This window comes from Schistocerca gregaria, chromosome 2 (assembly GCF_023897955.1).
Source record: "Schistocerca gregaria isolate iqSchGreg1 chromosome 2, iqSchGreg1.2, whole genome shotgun sequence".
In the NCBI taxonomy this organism is placed as follows: Eukaryota; Metazoa; Arthropoda; class Insecta; order Orthoptera; family Acrididae; genus Schistocerca; species Schistocerca gregaria.
In genome coordinates, this window is record NC_064921.1 from 67,254,201 (window position 1) to 67,269,726 (window position 15,526).

At 40.8% G+C, this 15,526-nt stretch overlaps 1 protein-coding gene across 1 annotated transcript in view; it reads right to left on the reverse strand.

The window, feature by feature from the left end:
* The window catches only part of LOC126336331 (homeobox protein aristaless-like), an 814,245-nt gene extending 800,332 nt beyond the window's left edge, over positions 1–13,913 (reverse strand). Inside the window, exon 1 of the mRNA XM_049999894.1 lies at positions 13,788–13,913. Within this exon, the coding sequence (XP_049855851.1) occupies positions 13,788–13,911 (124 nt within the window). The 5' untranslated portion in view covers positions 13,912–13,913. The remainder of the gene's footprint in view (positions 1–13,787) is intronic.
* Between the last annotated feature and the right edge of the window lie 1,613 nt (positions 13,914–15,526).

The window sequence follows — 15,526 nt, forward strand, 5'->3', positions numbered from 1 at the left end:
TCGTATGGGGAGTTACTGCTTTGCTTTTTTTGGGCTCAGACATTCCTTTCTTTTCCTTATGCTAGCATAAAGACACTCTTTCCCGTCACCGGCAACGATACAGGATAGGAATGGTCGATGTTGTTCACGAGCCAACTGATGACGAGCAAGCAATGATGCAAATACGACCACCCGCTAGTCTGTATGATTTCGGCTTAGAGCTTGTGCTACCCATACAACCGATTTTTGAACTGTCTCTTGAACCTTCTCCATTCGATTAAAATGTCGCACGGTGGCGGAATGATCACAGTTCATCACATTCGAAAATTCTCGGGTACACTGACATGGATCAATGCGTTTAAACGATCTTCATCAAACCACAAAGGTTTTACTGAACGTGGAGGGTCACTAACGTCAAAACGACCCTCCTTAAAACGATAAAACCATTTTGTACGCCTGCTCTGTTCATTGCCATGCCCCATACACATCGCAAATGTTTCTGGTTGCCTCCGCTGTTGTCACCCCTGTGTTGAATTCAAACAGAAGAACATGTCGGAAATGTTCCGAATCCCACTTGGCACTCTATTTTCTAGCATCCACAGCTCCACTAATTTTCTGCAAATGACAAAATGACGATATGTAAACAGATATACCAACAGTGTAGTACAAATAAAAAAGATAATCGATATGTAAACCTGTCTTAAGAACTTCTTTTGCGAAATTCAGCAGCGCCGTTCGTGAAGAAACAATTTTCATGACACATAATAAAATATAAACATCTGAAGACGGGGTGCCAGGCGTCTTGAAATATCATCATGGAAAAACAAACGCCTATAAAAGCAACTGGCTGCAGAAAATTCGTTATAAATTACCATCAGTTTCAACAGCTGCAGTGTTCTAATGTGTCCATGCTCTCTCCCACGAGTTTCTTTCGCAGACCGGATTGAAACCAAAAGCGGGCCGGTTTTCTTTCTCTTTATTTTGTCGACGAACTTCGGTAACCCATTGTGAATTACAGTCTGTGCGTTCGGAACATCCTGCCTTCATATAAACGGCGGCCATGTGTCACATTTTTTGTAATGTCTTTGCCCTCAAGCTCGTACTTGCAGTTTCATCCTTACATATCGAGTCGTAATACCTCGCAACGGGGAATCCATTTTATATATTGAGTGCAGAAACAGTCTGCAAAGCTTTTGAGGGTGTTTCAGAGAAAATTAGGCTCATAAATAATGATGAAGTAAAAAAATCGATACGTTGTGTCTGTTACGAGTTAATTAGCATTGAATTTAGCCAACGACGCCATGACGCAAGTAAATTCAAGCGGTCTGAGAAACAATTAATGCCAGCTGTTGTCATAGCATAGATGACAGTGCACAAGATTGCTCAGCTTTTGGCTCAAGTTCAATCCTTACTACCATTCCATGTCCGACTTCGGATTGCTCTCTTGCTCGGTTTTAGGAAACGAAACGCACACGTTTGGCAACACCTCTGGTGGGCTCCCTGAATGTGGCACGAAATGGCCCGATTAGCTTCAGTGCTAATTAACTAGGAAATGGGGTATCGAATTTTTTGTAGCAATTATTTCTCAGCACAACCTACCCTGAAACACCTTTACAAGTAGTTCAGACTGTTGGTTCGAATGGCTCAGAGCACTATGGGACTTAACATCTGAGGTCATCAGTCCTCTAGAACTTAGAGATACTCAAACCTAACTAACCTAAGGACATCACACGCATCCATGCCCGAGGCATGATTCTAACCTGCGACCGCAGCGGTCGCGTGGTTCCAGACTGAAGCGCCTAGAACCGATCGGCTACTCCGGCAGGCCTCAGATTGTTCCTGATCTCCCTTTATGGACAGGGTGTAACGGGTACAAGTGTAGATATTCTTATATGTGATACCTTAATACGGACACACATCAGAGTGTTTGTTGTTTTTTCTCTGCGTCGAAAAATCTTCCCATAAACACATCACAAACTTTACGACCTTATGTTTCCTGCGCGGTCGTAACTGCACGTCTACATGAGCTACGCCTGCCAGTAGAGACTGAACGTTTTGCATTCATGCGCGCACACTTCCTAGCCTGCTGCCCAGGCAAAAATTTCAGCAACGAATGATTTGCTTGTGCCATGCCTATGTGGAGGTACTACGAAACCTAAAAACATGTAATTGCTATAATTATTAGTCTGTAAATGACGTAAATACTGATGTAATGTTGTGCTTACTCGCCAGTGATAGTACCCATTACGTTCTGTATATATGGCGGGTGGGTCGCCTAAAATGTAGCACTCCTTTTATTTCCCGAAGAGTAAACTACATCGAAAGAAAGTTTTCGACGAATAGTAAGTAGTATGCAGAGGGGCACTTAATTCTGATGTTTTTTTAACCCTCTCAGTTCTTTCTATCAACCGAGTTAATAAATAAAGCATTTTTTGTTTAAATGGAAGTATATATATTTTAACGACATTCTACAGTTCTCGAAAAGTGTAGCACACTGATACAATGTTTGTTAATATCAGCACTTAATCCTTATGCGAAAAGTATCTATACATTTCTTTCAACTGAAAGATAAAGCTGCCGGATTCGGCTACTGCTGTGTAAACACCGCCAAAAGGGGCTCTGATGTCAGGCCCCGTTGTTGTATCATGTCTTTCGGCTGTTTACGTATTTCTACAGAATCTGTTTGTTGTTTTGTTTTTTTAGCACTATGAGACTTAACATCTGTGGTCATCAGTCCCCTAGAACTTAGAACTACTTAAACCTAACTAACCTAAGGACATCACACACATCCATGCCCGAAGCAGGATTCGAACCTGCGACCGTAGCAGTCGCGCGGTTCCGGACTGTGCGCTTAGAACCGCTAGACCACCGCGGCCGGCCAGAATCTGTTCATGGAAATGAAATCATTGGATGTCAGTCACGGCCGGGAGGTTTCCTGTAGGGTTGTTCGGCAGGCGCGCGTCGATGAAGGTGAGAAGAAATGATGAGGACAACACGAACAACCAGTTCCTGAGCGAAGAACTCTCCAACTCAAAAGGGATCGAACTCAGGACTGTGCGATCCAAAGTCAGGGACGCTGACCGATAGACCACGGGCTGCAGACATCTGTTCACTTATATATGGCTACGTAGACCCATTTGCAGCAGTTTTCCTAAGCCCCTTGTGGTACCCTAAAAGTAAGCTTGCAGATTAGTTCTTTTTACAACAGTCGTGGATAGCCCCACATTTATGTTGTAGAAAGTAAAGCCAAGAGGAAATAACGTTTAATCCCGTACCCATATCTCTGTATGTCATAAAGTTAGATCGGTACCAAACATTGTGTATCGAGAGAGTATCAACCAAAACACCAATATAGTTTGTGCCACGCTCTGTCGTCCTGGACAGTAAGGTAAACAATAAGTAATAAGTAACCACATGACATAAGAAGCACAGGAAAAGCATAATTGTGAAAGTTTGTCGTGTGGAGCTCCCGTGGGGAAGTCGTTAGAGGGTTAATTCATCGTACCAAGAGCCCCGGGTTCGAGCTCTGGGTACTCTAGTTCTTGCATTGTAGTGCTTGTGAAACTGTTATATAGGACAACATATTCCTGGCATGTAAAATAACTTCTCGGAGTTTATAGATGTACGGCGAAGCTCCCATCCAGCATTCAGTTCTTCTTCTTCTTCTTCTTCTTCTTCTTCTTCTTATTATTATTATTATTATTATTATTCATACTTCCTCACGTCTGATGCAATTGTTTCTTTATTCTTGTATTCTGATTTTTGTGTTTATTCTGTGAAACCATAAAAGTATTCTATCTGTTTCCTACTTTCACGTAAACGAACCCAACTCCGAATGGTCCTGGTACATGTCAGAAACATTTCCCATATTACTATTTCACATGTACTTCAGTACAAAAACCGGCAGGAGCAGGGCTCGAACACGGGATTCTAGTACGACAGACTAACGCTCTTCAACTTCCCTACGGGAGCTCTACACGACAGATGCGCAGTGTAACGATTGTCCTGTGCTCCGTAGGTCATGTGTTACTATTACCTACAACTTACGCACCTTCTCCTGTACAACAGCATTCTCCTGGGCCATAACACACAGCACAAACTTTATAGGAGTTTTGGCTGATACTCTATCGATGTAGAATGTTTAATACCGATCTGACTGTCTGATATCCGGAGGTTTCGGTGTTAGTGACGAAGGCTTATCATCTTGTTACATATAGCTATGGAAACTTTTTTAACTTTCAATTTCAGCACATGTCTTGCAAACTTAAGCGAAAAATATCAACATCAACATTAACGGGGGTTTAACACCGTAAGTTTCGAGTGCCGTTAAAAGAAGTATATCGGTACATTAACGAATACATACTTGTTTCAACGTGTCAGTTGATCCATGAGTTAATAGTACTACAACTAAATTAAGCACCACTCTGTGTAGTATCATTCCCCGTTTCGATCTATTAACCGTAAGCGAAATAAAAGTAATGTTACGTCTAATGCGACTCTTCCTCTATACCGTTTAAGGGGATCAAGGTAAGATGTACTGATGAATTGATTATACTTTCAATCATTTTGTCACCAGTGCTTTTACAATAGGACTATACAAGGTGATTTAGCTGCCCCTACGATGCCATTTTACGCAGCCTGCAACCTTATATCTGGACTTTTAAACCACGCGCGAGATTTTCATATTCTCTCGCTCGCTACGCGCAAACTATTTGTCCAGCAGAAAGTATGAACTGGACATTTTATATGAAATTTAACGTAGTTAAATTTTTTACTGGAATACGCTTTCGCCGGAGACCACGGTTATCGAGTAATTCAAGAAAAATTTAAAATACGTCAGGCACTTAAATGTAATTTGCAGAGTATCCATGTAAACGTAGATGTAGTGACCTCCAAACGCACCTTTACTCCTACACACATCTCTCATCCGTCTGGATTTCTAATATGTTGTTCGTGGCACTCCCTCCTACCACAGTACAAAAATTTCCGACTACACAACCTATTACCAGTATTCCAACTTTTTTTTAGTCTCTATTGATTGGGCTATTACGCCACTTAGTCAGCTATATCGTTAACATTATTAACTTAAACGTACCTATGAGTGTAATAAAAAGGAAACGAATTTTATATACGTTACGCGAATACAAACTACGTTGAAAATTCGATCCGAACTGAACCCTTACAGTCACAGAAATTTCGTAATCAAAATCTCTGACGAATGCAACGATGTAATTGTGTATTTTATCCTGTTAAAATTCTCATAACTGTTAGGTAAAATTTACAAAAACATCAGTTTCACAATTTGTAAGTGGTCGACTAAGCCAGTGTTGAATAAGAGCAGTCAGTGTAGTCCTAGACCAAAAAAAAAAGGCCAGATGTGGTAAATAATTCGTGCAGCCGCAAATTTTTGTACGGCGGTAGGAGGGAGTGCCATGAAAAACTTACCAGAAATCCTGACCGGGAGGAGCTGAGTGTGGAGTGGGGGTGCGTTTCAAGGTCGCTTTTGTACGTTTGCCTTCAATAATTCTAAAACTGCGGCATCTAGTGAAAATATATTGCAGTACAAAATTTAATTACCTTAAATTTCCTACAAAAAGGTCATTTTTGTGCACGTATAACAGTTTGCGTGTAGCGTGCTAGATAATACGAAAATGAGGCGAATGGTTTTTGAAGGCTAAATATAGAACTGAGGCTTTCATAAAACGACATCGATAGGCGCAGCTGAAACACCCCGTATTTTTAACTTGTCTTATGCTACAAGCAACATGTGAGTCGAAAAAAGTTTTTTCCCTTTTCCCGTTTCTACGGGATCGGTGTTGTAATGCATCGATACTGTCAATGTTTGTGGTATTTAGCGCTCGTACGCTAGTTCTGTCCCGACCACCCTCCCCTCCACCGACCCCCACTCTCTGGCCGGGAAGGAATTTGCGCATCATATCTATCTGGCCTAATGTAGAACTCATGCTCAAGTGTGAGTATTTCCAAGTTTTTGGGTAAAGTGTGTTAATGACGCGAAAAGTGATCCCCAAGCCCGCATTTCCCTAGTTAGATTTTGGGAAACCGCCTAAAAACTAAACGCAGGCTTGCCAGCTCGTCAGCCCATGTCGTTAAACCGCGAAGCGGATTTCATACAGGGCTGTTTCGTCCCCCAGTGTCCCAGGAGCGGAGCGTTAGTGCACTCAGCTGTCCGGTTGCCGAAAGATTTACGGTCCTGTACTTCTTTAGAAAAAGTTATCTCCTGATGCTCAGAAATAGTTGGGAATTCCAGCAGATTTTCTCAGCTTCTAACACAAAGGAGCGATTCCCTCGCTCGAGCCCATTTCTGGCACACTATACGCGATAGGATAAGCGCTCTCATCTTTCCACTAAGTATTTAACTGGATGTTTAGTAGACACACAGTGGGTCTGTATTTCTGAGGTGATAATAATTAATAAAGGTTTGGACTGAATACAAAAGGAAAAATTACGATTTCTGATCTCATCCTTTGCTTTTGATTCATAATCTAAACGCACTCTCTCTACTTCTCTCTCTCTCTCTCTCTCAAAAAAAAAAAAAAAAAAAAAAAAAAAAAAATTGTTCGAATGGCTCCACTATGGGACTTAACTTCTGAGGTCATCAGTCCCCTAGAACTTAGGACTACTTAAACCTAACTAACCTAAGGACATCACACACATCCATGCCCAAGGCAGGATTCGAACCTGCGACCGTAGCGGTCGCGCGGTTCCAAACTGTAGCGCCTAGAACCGCTCGGCCGCTCTGGCCGGCCATATCTCTCTCTCTCTCTCTCTCTCTCTCTCTCTCTCTCTCTCTCACACACACACACACACACACACACACACACACACACACACACACTCACACACACTCACTGATTCACTCGCTCGCGCTCGCGTGTGGACACACACACACACAACTTCAATTTTGTCAACAAAACTGGATGTTCTCTCTATTTTTGTTACACACCATGCATCGAACATCTGCTCCTCCGTCCTTTTTTTCCACTTACCTTAAGCAACAATCTGCTTCCAACGCCGGGATACTCTCCCTACTCTATACTTCCATATTCCTACTACAATTCCCTCGTTAGAATTATTTTTTACTTCCGTCAATAACGCCAGTCTTCATCATCTCATCAACGTCGGTAACGCTACCAGCAATACCGGCACAAAAAGAGGCCACAAACATATTCGTCTAATACTGTTATGTACGGTCATCTAAAAATTCTTCTTTTCTGATTCATAGTTTAAAAAAAAAATTCATGGTTACCTGGATTGCACTAGTTTGCGGCCGCAGACAGCCCCGTTCACTTGGGAAAAGGCGAAAACATATTTCCGAAACCGAATTAGGCGTTTTAGCGTGTAAAGCCATTCCTGCGATTCTAACTTTGCAATGTTCTGTACGTATACAAAAGGAAAGACACCATCCTATAGGTTCATTTCCTGCTTTGGTTATTACTACGTGTTACGGAAAATCAATACATAAAGTTTTTTGTCTTTGTATAAAGGCTAGTCTCAAGAGCTGCTCTATGGATTTTGATACGGTTTTCAGTAATAGATAGAGTGATTCATGAAGAAGGTTTGTGTGTATAATTTGCACGCATTTAGTACAAATTGGATGAACTATGATATTTCTTGATTGAGTCGTGCCCCCCAAGAATTTTCCTGTCGTGTACTGCTCAAATTGTTTAAATTAAAAGAAAGTGACTAGAATTTGGATTTATTATTCAGTTACCTAACATTGTTTTCCGTATTTTAATCGTTACTACGCGCAATGCCCCGTAAACAAAATTACCGCTGCTTAAGACGTGTCTCGCAGTATGTAGTTAGTGCTAACTCTGCGAAGCCATGACGGGTCGCTTTAAGTCTCTAAATTTGGAGCTGCGCTCTGCGGCACATCAGTTTGAAGAATGTTTTAAAGTTTGATCTCACACTCGCTGTTTAAATGCAGTTCGGCTTCCAATGCCAATCAGACCATTCAGTACTGTGGAACACACAGTTTATGGTTTCAGTTGTAAGTATGACACTGATCTATCAAGAAATGACGGAAGAATTATTTACTATGCCAAGCAACTGTAGTCGATATTAACTGTGGTTATTCTTAATACAATTTCCTTTTGCTGTTATGATTATTAGTAGGTCTCTTGAAGAAACCGTTCCCCATCAAGATTCACTACATTTCCCTTGCTTCTCCACAACGCATTGTTGTCATTCCAAATATTGATGCGAAAGTAAGGATAGTTGTAAAATGAAAGAAAGATCATGTTGTAATTCTGATGCACTTCAGACAGATGTTGAATGTTCTAACAAATGAAGCAGCAGCAAGACGAAAAGGCCAAAAAGAGACGGAAATCTGTTCCCGAAAAAAGGAACGTGAAAAATTCAAGCAAGAATAAAGAAAATGCCGAAAGTGAAACAGAAGAGACTGATTCTGGGTGTCTTTACTGCAACGGTTTATGTTTAAGGTCGACTGAAGGGTGGTGGCTTGTGTCTCCTGTCATAAAAGGACACGCAGCTTTTGTGCAGGAACTGGAAATGAAGACAATGAAACTGAACTCATTTGTGAATTTTCTGGTCAAATTCATTGACAATCTCCCTTTTGTGAACTCATATGCTCAATGTGTTCTTTTAGATTTTGAGAAATATGATTAGATTATTGCCTGAGGTACAACGGACCAATTTTCAGCCTTTTTTTAAATCTTATTAGTGTTCGTCTGTGTACCTTCATATCATATTTGTTTGTTTCACTGTTTAAAGTGTATATTAAATGTCACGCAGAAATTTTTAGCGCTTTCTTCGTCGATTTAATTGCAGTCTCCCCATTTTAATGTTAACGTTACCGTCCTGCCCCGGGTTCCTCTATTCTACAATCAATTTCGTAATTATTACTCTCTGAGAGCACACATTCAGCTAGATCGCAAGGGTGTATAACAAATGACAAGCTAAAAACATTATATTTTGTAAAAATTTGACACTTTTAACGCTTTTCATTCGATGTAACAGACGATCTGAAGGACCTAAACTGCTCAGCCTTAACGGTACCATTTGAACCTTAGCTCCCCACCCATCACTTTAATCTTTTCTTCTGTGTTGACCAACCTGATCAAGGGCTATTAACACAGTTTTTAAATCTCTAAAATTGTAGTTCATTTTTATTATTGGTTTTACCAACTGTTTTCGTATCTTTATTTTAGTTTTACCATTGTTATATGGTCATTAATACAACGGTTTACACAGCTTTTTCTTGTACAATTCTACGGTATGTACTGCAAGTGTTCAGCACAACTGGCTTCTGTAGTAGCCAGCAAAGCGAAGCACCCAATTTTCGGTCCTTTAGCCTTCCTACATGATATCTCAGGATTTCTGAAAGGTAATAGCAGCAACTGGAGAACACAACTGACACAGTTGTGGAAATATCGTGAAGAAAAACGGTATCAACAACTCCGCAGAACACACGATAATACATCCTTAGATCTATTACAGTTTTAATCGGAATACCTGTATCAGATATTACTACTAGAACAACGAACGTTGTTTGTTTGTTTCGTCATTTGTTACATTCGTCAGAATTAAGAATTTGGTTGTTTCTAGTTTGTAGATTTTCTGTATCAGTACATCGAAGTTAACGCGTAAGGTACTACTATATCCAACGTTGCTGATCATCACTATATCTGGATAATAATATCCAATTGTTTTGTCAGTTGGTATGCCGGCCGCTATACCTGTATTGTTATTGGCATTTATGTTATAATTTTGATTGTTTCTCAAGTATTGGTGCTATGGTTACACCTATTTAATCTAGACACAAGCATAAACGAAAGATGAGAAGCCATAAGATCTGTATTTTGCAAGAGTTTGATTCGCCTACAATTCCTGATCCAATGTAATGGAAGTCTTGAAGGCCTAACTTATTGATGCTGCATAAACCAACAACTAAATCAAATCAGTGGGCTAACAGCTAATATTTTCTTAAATTAGGTGCCAAGCTCAGCAGTGTAAATCAGTCTTGATGGAATGAAATATGTAGCTTTATGACTGGTTTACTCCTATTATTTCATCGTCAGATATTGTCATTATTGTCATCACGAAAATATTTCGTTCTGCTTCTAATCACATCTGCATTCAGGTCTATTTCCTTGCTTATTACTTACATTATTAATAGAAACCTTGCGACGGATTTAGTCGTTGTTCCGGAAGATGTTAGGATAAAGCAAGTAACTGAAGGTATTCGCTGATTTGATTTACGAGTAAACATATTTAATGGTATTGCCGACGATATCTGAAGACGCAATTTAAAAATATCCACACTATATTTCGAGTTATTGTGCAATTTTTACAAATCACTTTACAAGAAAAATACAAATAAAACACCTTCCACGAAATCGCCAATATTATTTATTCTACTCAGGCGAGGTTCGTGGGTTTTAACCCCTTATTCTTATACACTTAAGTTATATATGTGCCTATCGTGAAACATACCGCTTTTCTGCTATGTCTTTTAAGTAAGGAATGGGAAATTTTGTCTTTAATAAGCATGTAGCATTCGTATTTTTTAAAAAAGAAATTACTTTCTATAACAATGTGTTTGCTTAATCAGTCAGACTTACGGAAAAGTTGTCATAAAGAGTTTTACTTGGCTTTTCCCTGAAAACAGCTGACATCATAACGCAGGTATGTGAAACGGAATACTGAATGTTATAAATAACTCGTAGAAAACACTGCATTCCGAAGCAAAACTGTTTTTAACTCCATAATACTCGAATAGTCAGAGAGGACTATGGAAGTGGATTAGTTACAGCTGTTTCTCTAATAAATTCAAAAGTATGTCGTTGGGAATTTTCTTAATTTGCGGCACGCTAAGGATGCAAAACCAAAATCATGTTCTGTAATTTTTGGGATGACATTATGTAATAAGATATAACGCTTCTTGAAAATGTTATGAAAAGCCGCACCAAAGATACATGGGCGTCCATAGAATTTTGTCCACAGAGAGGAGGGCGAGGCAAGACGCTCAAAAATATTCAGTTATTATATAAATGAGTAGGTCAGTTTCGAGTCGTATCATGCCACAAGCCCCGTAAAGCTGTTAACTGGCTAAACAAGATGTCAGCGAAATCTCTAGAAGCATATGAATATTGTTTAATGAATAAAGATTCTGTATTCGACATTCCAGGGTGGGAACACCTATGCGCAGAATTTTCACTGATTTAGGAGCGTGTGACCACTTGAATATGGAGGATTTAAAAGCTGGATACGCATATTGCGTAAAAGAAATATTATTGCTCGTTGTAATCAGTAAGTTTTATGATAAAGATAAAAGATCGAATCGGTCACAATGTTAAATAGTCTACTGTACGCGAGTGGGACTGTAGAAGAAATTAAAATTAAAGTTACCTTCGTTAAGTGCAAAGGAACAGTAAAAATACGAGAGGTCTCCTTATTAGGCTTATTTTTTTGATCTATGAAATAATACACACTTCCATGATGAATGAGACGGACGGGATACGAAACCTGGGCCATTCCTGCTGCGGAAAGTTGGGCTAAGTCGGTGGTCCAGTCACGTCTTCTCTAAGAGAGGCGTTTGCCCAGCAATATAGCAGCAAATTGCAGTATTAAAGTCGGTCTTCGAACTCAAAGTTTTTTTAAAATTAACAACCAGCTTCAGTCGGTAATGATCATCTTCAGACCAGTCTGTGTTAATAAATCACATAATTTTTGTCACGGTAGACATCATCAGAAAATTAATAACTGAAAAAAACTCTAGGACAAACAATACGCCAACACTGACCTCCCTGTATGGATCGCGCACCATGTTCGATCTTTGATTTTCTCATTTTTACTGACACTGCTAATCTCGGCAGAAATTTTACGATTTTGTTTTAGACAATTCTGTCAACACAGACTGACATGAAGATGATTATTACTTATTTAAGCTGGTTATAAAAAAAAGCTACTGTGACCAAAGGTTGGCGCAAAAACGCATCTTGATCTCTGTATCTTCACCGTGACTATGTTGCACTTTAAAGCAGGAGTTCGGAAAACACGGATAGTGGCAAACGAACAGTTTGAGTTCGTCAGTGAGGCATGTTCGGAGAGTAAAATTGGAGACGCACTGTCCTTGAAATACAAAAATCAGATATACAGTCGCTGTCTGTAAACTGAAGAGCGAAAAGCGCTTGTAGTGGTAAGAGCCCTTTTATGAAAGAATTGTTACAAGTGCCGCAAGAGATGGCTAGAAGAATTTGCTTTCCGTCCGGCAGTGAAGCGCAGCGTTGGATGGTTTACCTTGGGTCAGCTCGTGTACGGTTCTTGCGTCCAGCGTTAGTTAGCTTAGTAATGTTTTCGCCGGCAGAAAGTCTTTCCGGTTTCTCGAAGACGGGGTGTCATTTTGAAACGACGAAAAATGCATCCCAGAACATTGCCGAACATTTCGGTTGTCACTCATACGATTTTAAGAAATACAGTTTACAAATTATTTCTTAAAAGCTGCGATGTATAATGCTGAAAAGTTCGTCGAAATTCCCATACGACAAAATCTGATACGTTGTGAAAATGGTTAGTTATCAATACATCCTGTTGCATCTATAAACAATAACTTTTTTTAAGTAAGTAAGAGATCTAGATTCTTTGTAATAACTGTTCTATACACTGTTGACGATGCTAAAGAAATGCATCCATCCATTTAGTAATAAATAGTGGGCGTTCATGTAGTCAGAGGTTCAGTCATTGCACGTTTTATATAGGGCGTGATGTATCGGTAGTACATAAAGCTTATTTTAAATTATGTCAGTGTTTCTTATTTTTTTTTATTTTCGTCCCTCATAATTTGCTTTAGCCTATAATGTTGAGATTTGAAAGAAGGCCGTCATATTCTGCATTTGATATATTGTTACCGGATGTATTGAAAATAAACACTCCTTGGACGTGCATGCACGCTCTGTCACTAATGACCTAAACGGCCAGCTGCGGAAGTGTCATTATGTCATTATAGGCTTATGAATCAGGTCAGTAAAATTTTTGTTAATAATACGCCGTCTTCAGAGGGCTGCGAGTTAGAATTCCATTCTAAAGGACTAAATTACTTTTTTGTGGGACTTACATCTGATTCACTTTCCCATAGAGCACTAAATTGATGATACTGTTGCCAGCTTTACACGAGAAAACGTCGTCCACTATGTATATGTATCCCCGATACGAGTTAGACGTGAGTGGGAGAGTAAAATATTGAGGCTGTGGACGGCGTGTTAATCACAAAAATGTTTCTAACCTATAAGTTACAGTCACCGACGCTTCCTAGCGAAATCTCTCCTCTCCCACCGTCTGAACAGGCCTCGCAACGCCCAGTGGTACCGACCGACAATCGTGTCGTCCTCGGCCAATAGGCGTTACTGCATGTGGAGGGGCGTATGTTCAGCATACTTCTCTGCCGGCTGAGTCAGTTTTCGTGACCGGAGCCGCTACTCCCCAGTCACGTAGCTCCTCAGTTGGCCTCACAAGGGCTGAGTGCACACCGCTTGTCACCAGCGCTCGGCAGACCCCGACGGTCACCCATCCTAGTGCTAGCCAAGCCCGACAGCGCTTAACTTCGATGATCTCGCTTGCAGCTAGGTCGTCGGCTCCTAACGAAATGTCTGTAAATAATTTGTGAAACATCTTGTACGTGTTTCTTGTGACGTAGCTGGGTAGGGAGAGTGGGGACTAATCACCTCACTCTGCGGTTTATAACAGACTGTTGTCCCGACCAGGTGCACAGATTTGAACTTGCGGCAGACGTGCAGCGTCTGACTGTTGCAGGTTTGCTTACTGCTTACCGGGCGCGTTGTCGTCTTCGACGAGGCTGCGTATGGAGAGCACGCTCTTGGCCGCTCTGGCGGGCGCCGGCTTGTGCGGCCCTCGCCCCACGACGGTCAAACGCGCGCGCGTGCTCAGGTCCATTCGCGCCCACGCCACTGCCCGCACTCCTCAACCGTACGGCGCGAACGCGACACTACCGCTGCCCTCGGCGGCCGATGGAACGACTGCGCGCGTCGCGTTGCCCGGCAACGGCGGAGGCGGGGCGCGACTGTTACCGCCGGCCAATCCCGAGGTAGCTCCGCCCGACAGTCCGCCCACCACCTTGTCGCCCGTCCCAACGAACACCTCGGCTCCGCCCATCGATATGGCCCCATCACATTCTGAGATTACATTATGAAATACCTCCGTCTGTTAAGAATCGACGTATTTATTTTTATTTTTCCATTTCAGCGAAAGAATGAAAAATTCAAATTCGAGAAAGGAGTTAAGCAAGGTGACTCGATGACATCGAAACTATTTTCAGCAGCCTTGGAAGACTTCTTCAAATAATTAATCAGTGATTAAGAACGGATACGCATAGACGGATCTTATCCGAACCACCTTCTGTTTGTAGATAACGTTGTTTCTACACTTACAGCCATACTTTGCAAACCGCTGTGAAGTGCATGACGAAGGATACTTCCCATTGCGTCACACCTTAGGATTTCTTCCAGTTTCCTTTGCATATGAAGCACAAGAGGAATTATGTTTAAATGCCTCTATTCAACTGTTCATAATCTTATCTCACCCTTATGGTCCCTTCGCAACTGATACGCATGAGAATATGTGTCTGCTAGGAAGGTTCAGACAACCATTATTTATAATAATTTTCACGCATTTCTGGAAGCATCATTTTCTGCTCTAGAAGAGAGGAAAAAAGAATGAAACTTGGAGGACGAAAAGATAACATCTCTAGGCATTGGAACCTTCACAAACTTTACTGGTTACAGCACACGCAACATGCAGTCATATAGTTAGGAATTCTGCAGTCCGTTTGGCAAATTGCATCTCAATCTGGGAATATAAAGTCTGTGTTGGCTTACGCCTATGCTGTTAAGAGTCGGTTATACCGGCCTATTACAGGTCTGTTGTCGAAGATTTCCCACATTCGTCTCATCCTCGTCCTAGCTTAAACTTGATCGAAATAACCACAAAAAAAATTTGTAGCTTTCAGAGCAATTGTCGCCCAACTTTTATCAAACCAGTCACCATTAAAAACTAGACCACATAGAAATAAGGCATCAATCCATTGACGTGATCTACTTTAAGTTTTCAAATAAGAAAGAAGTAGTCTTCTAAGGGTGGCATCGAAGTTCTTTAATGGTTTTGTTCCACCACTCAGGAGAATTAATCAGAGGCATTTTTTTGCGGGTTACTGTTTTTTATAACTAACGGCATTTCATCAGTTGATCAGCCTTTTTTCTATTTCAGATTTTTAATTTTAGACAGCCCAACATAATTGGTATACAAACAAAAATAGCTTTTGTGAATATTTTCTATTTACTGACTCGACGTATATCCTTGCTTTAACCGGAATGCATGTGACAACATCCGTACCGGTACCTAATAAGTTCCACAACACCGTGTATGAAAAGGGAATTTCCGGAGTCTTCTGTCTCGGGATCTACTGGCGCTAAAAAGGTAGGGTGAAGTGTTTTGGAAAGTTTTTCGGCTAGGGACCATTTATATACCAAACATAAAGGTCGTATTAACGACA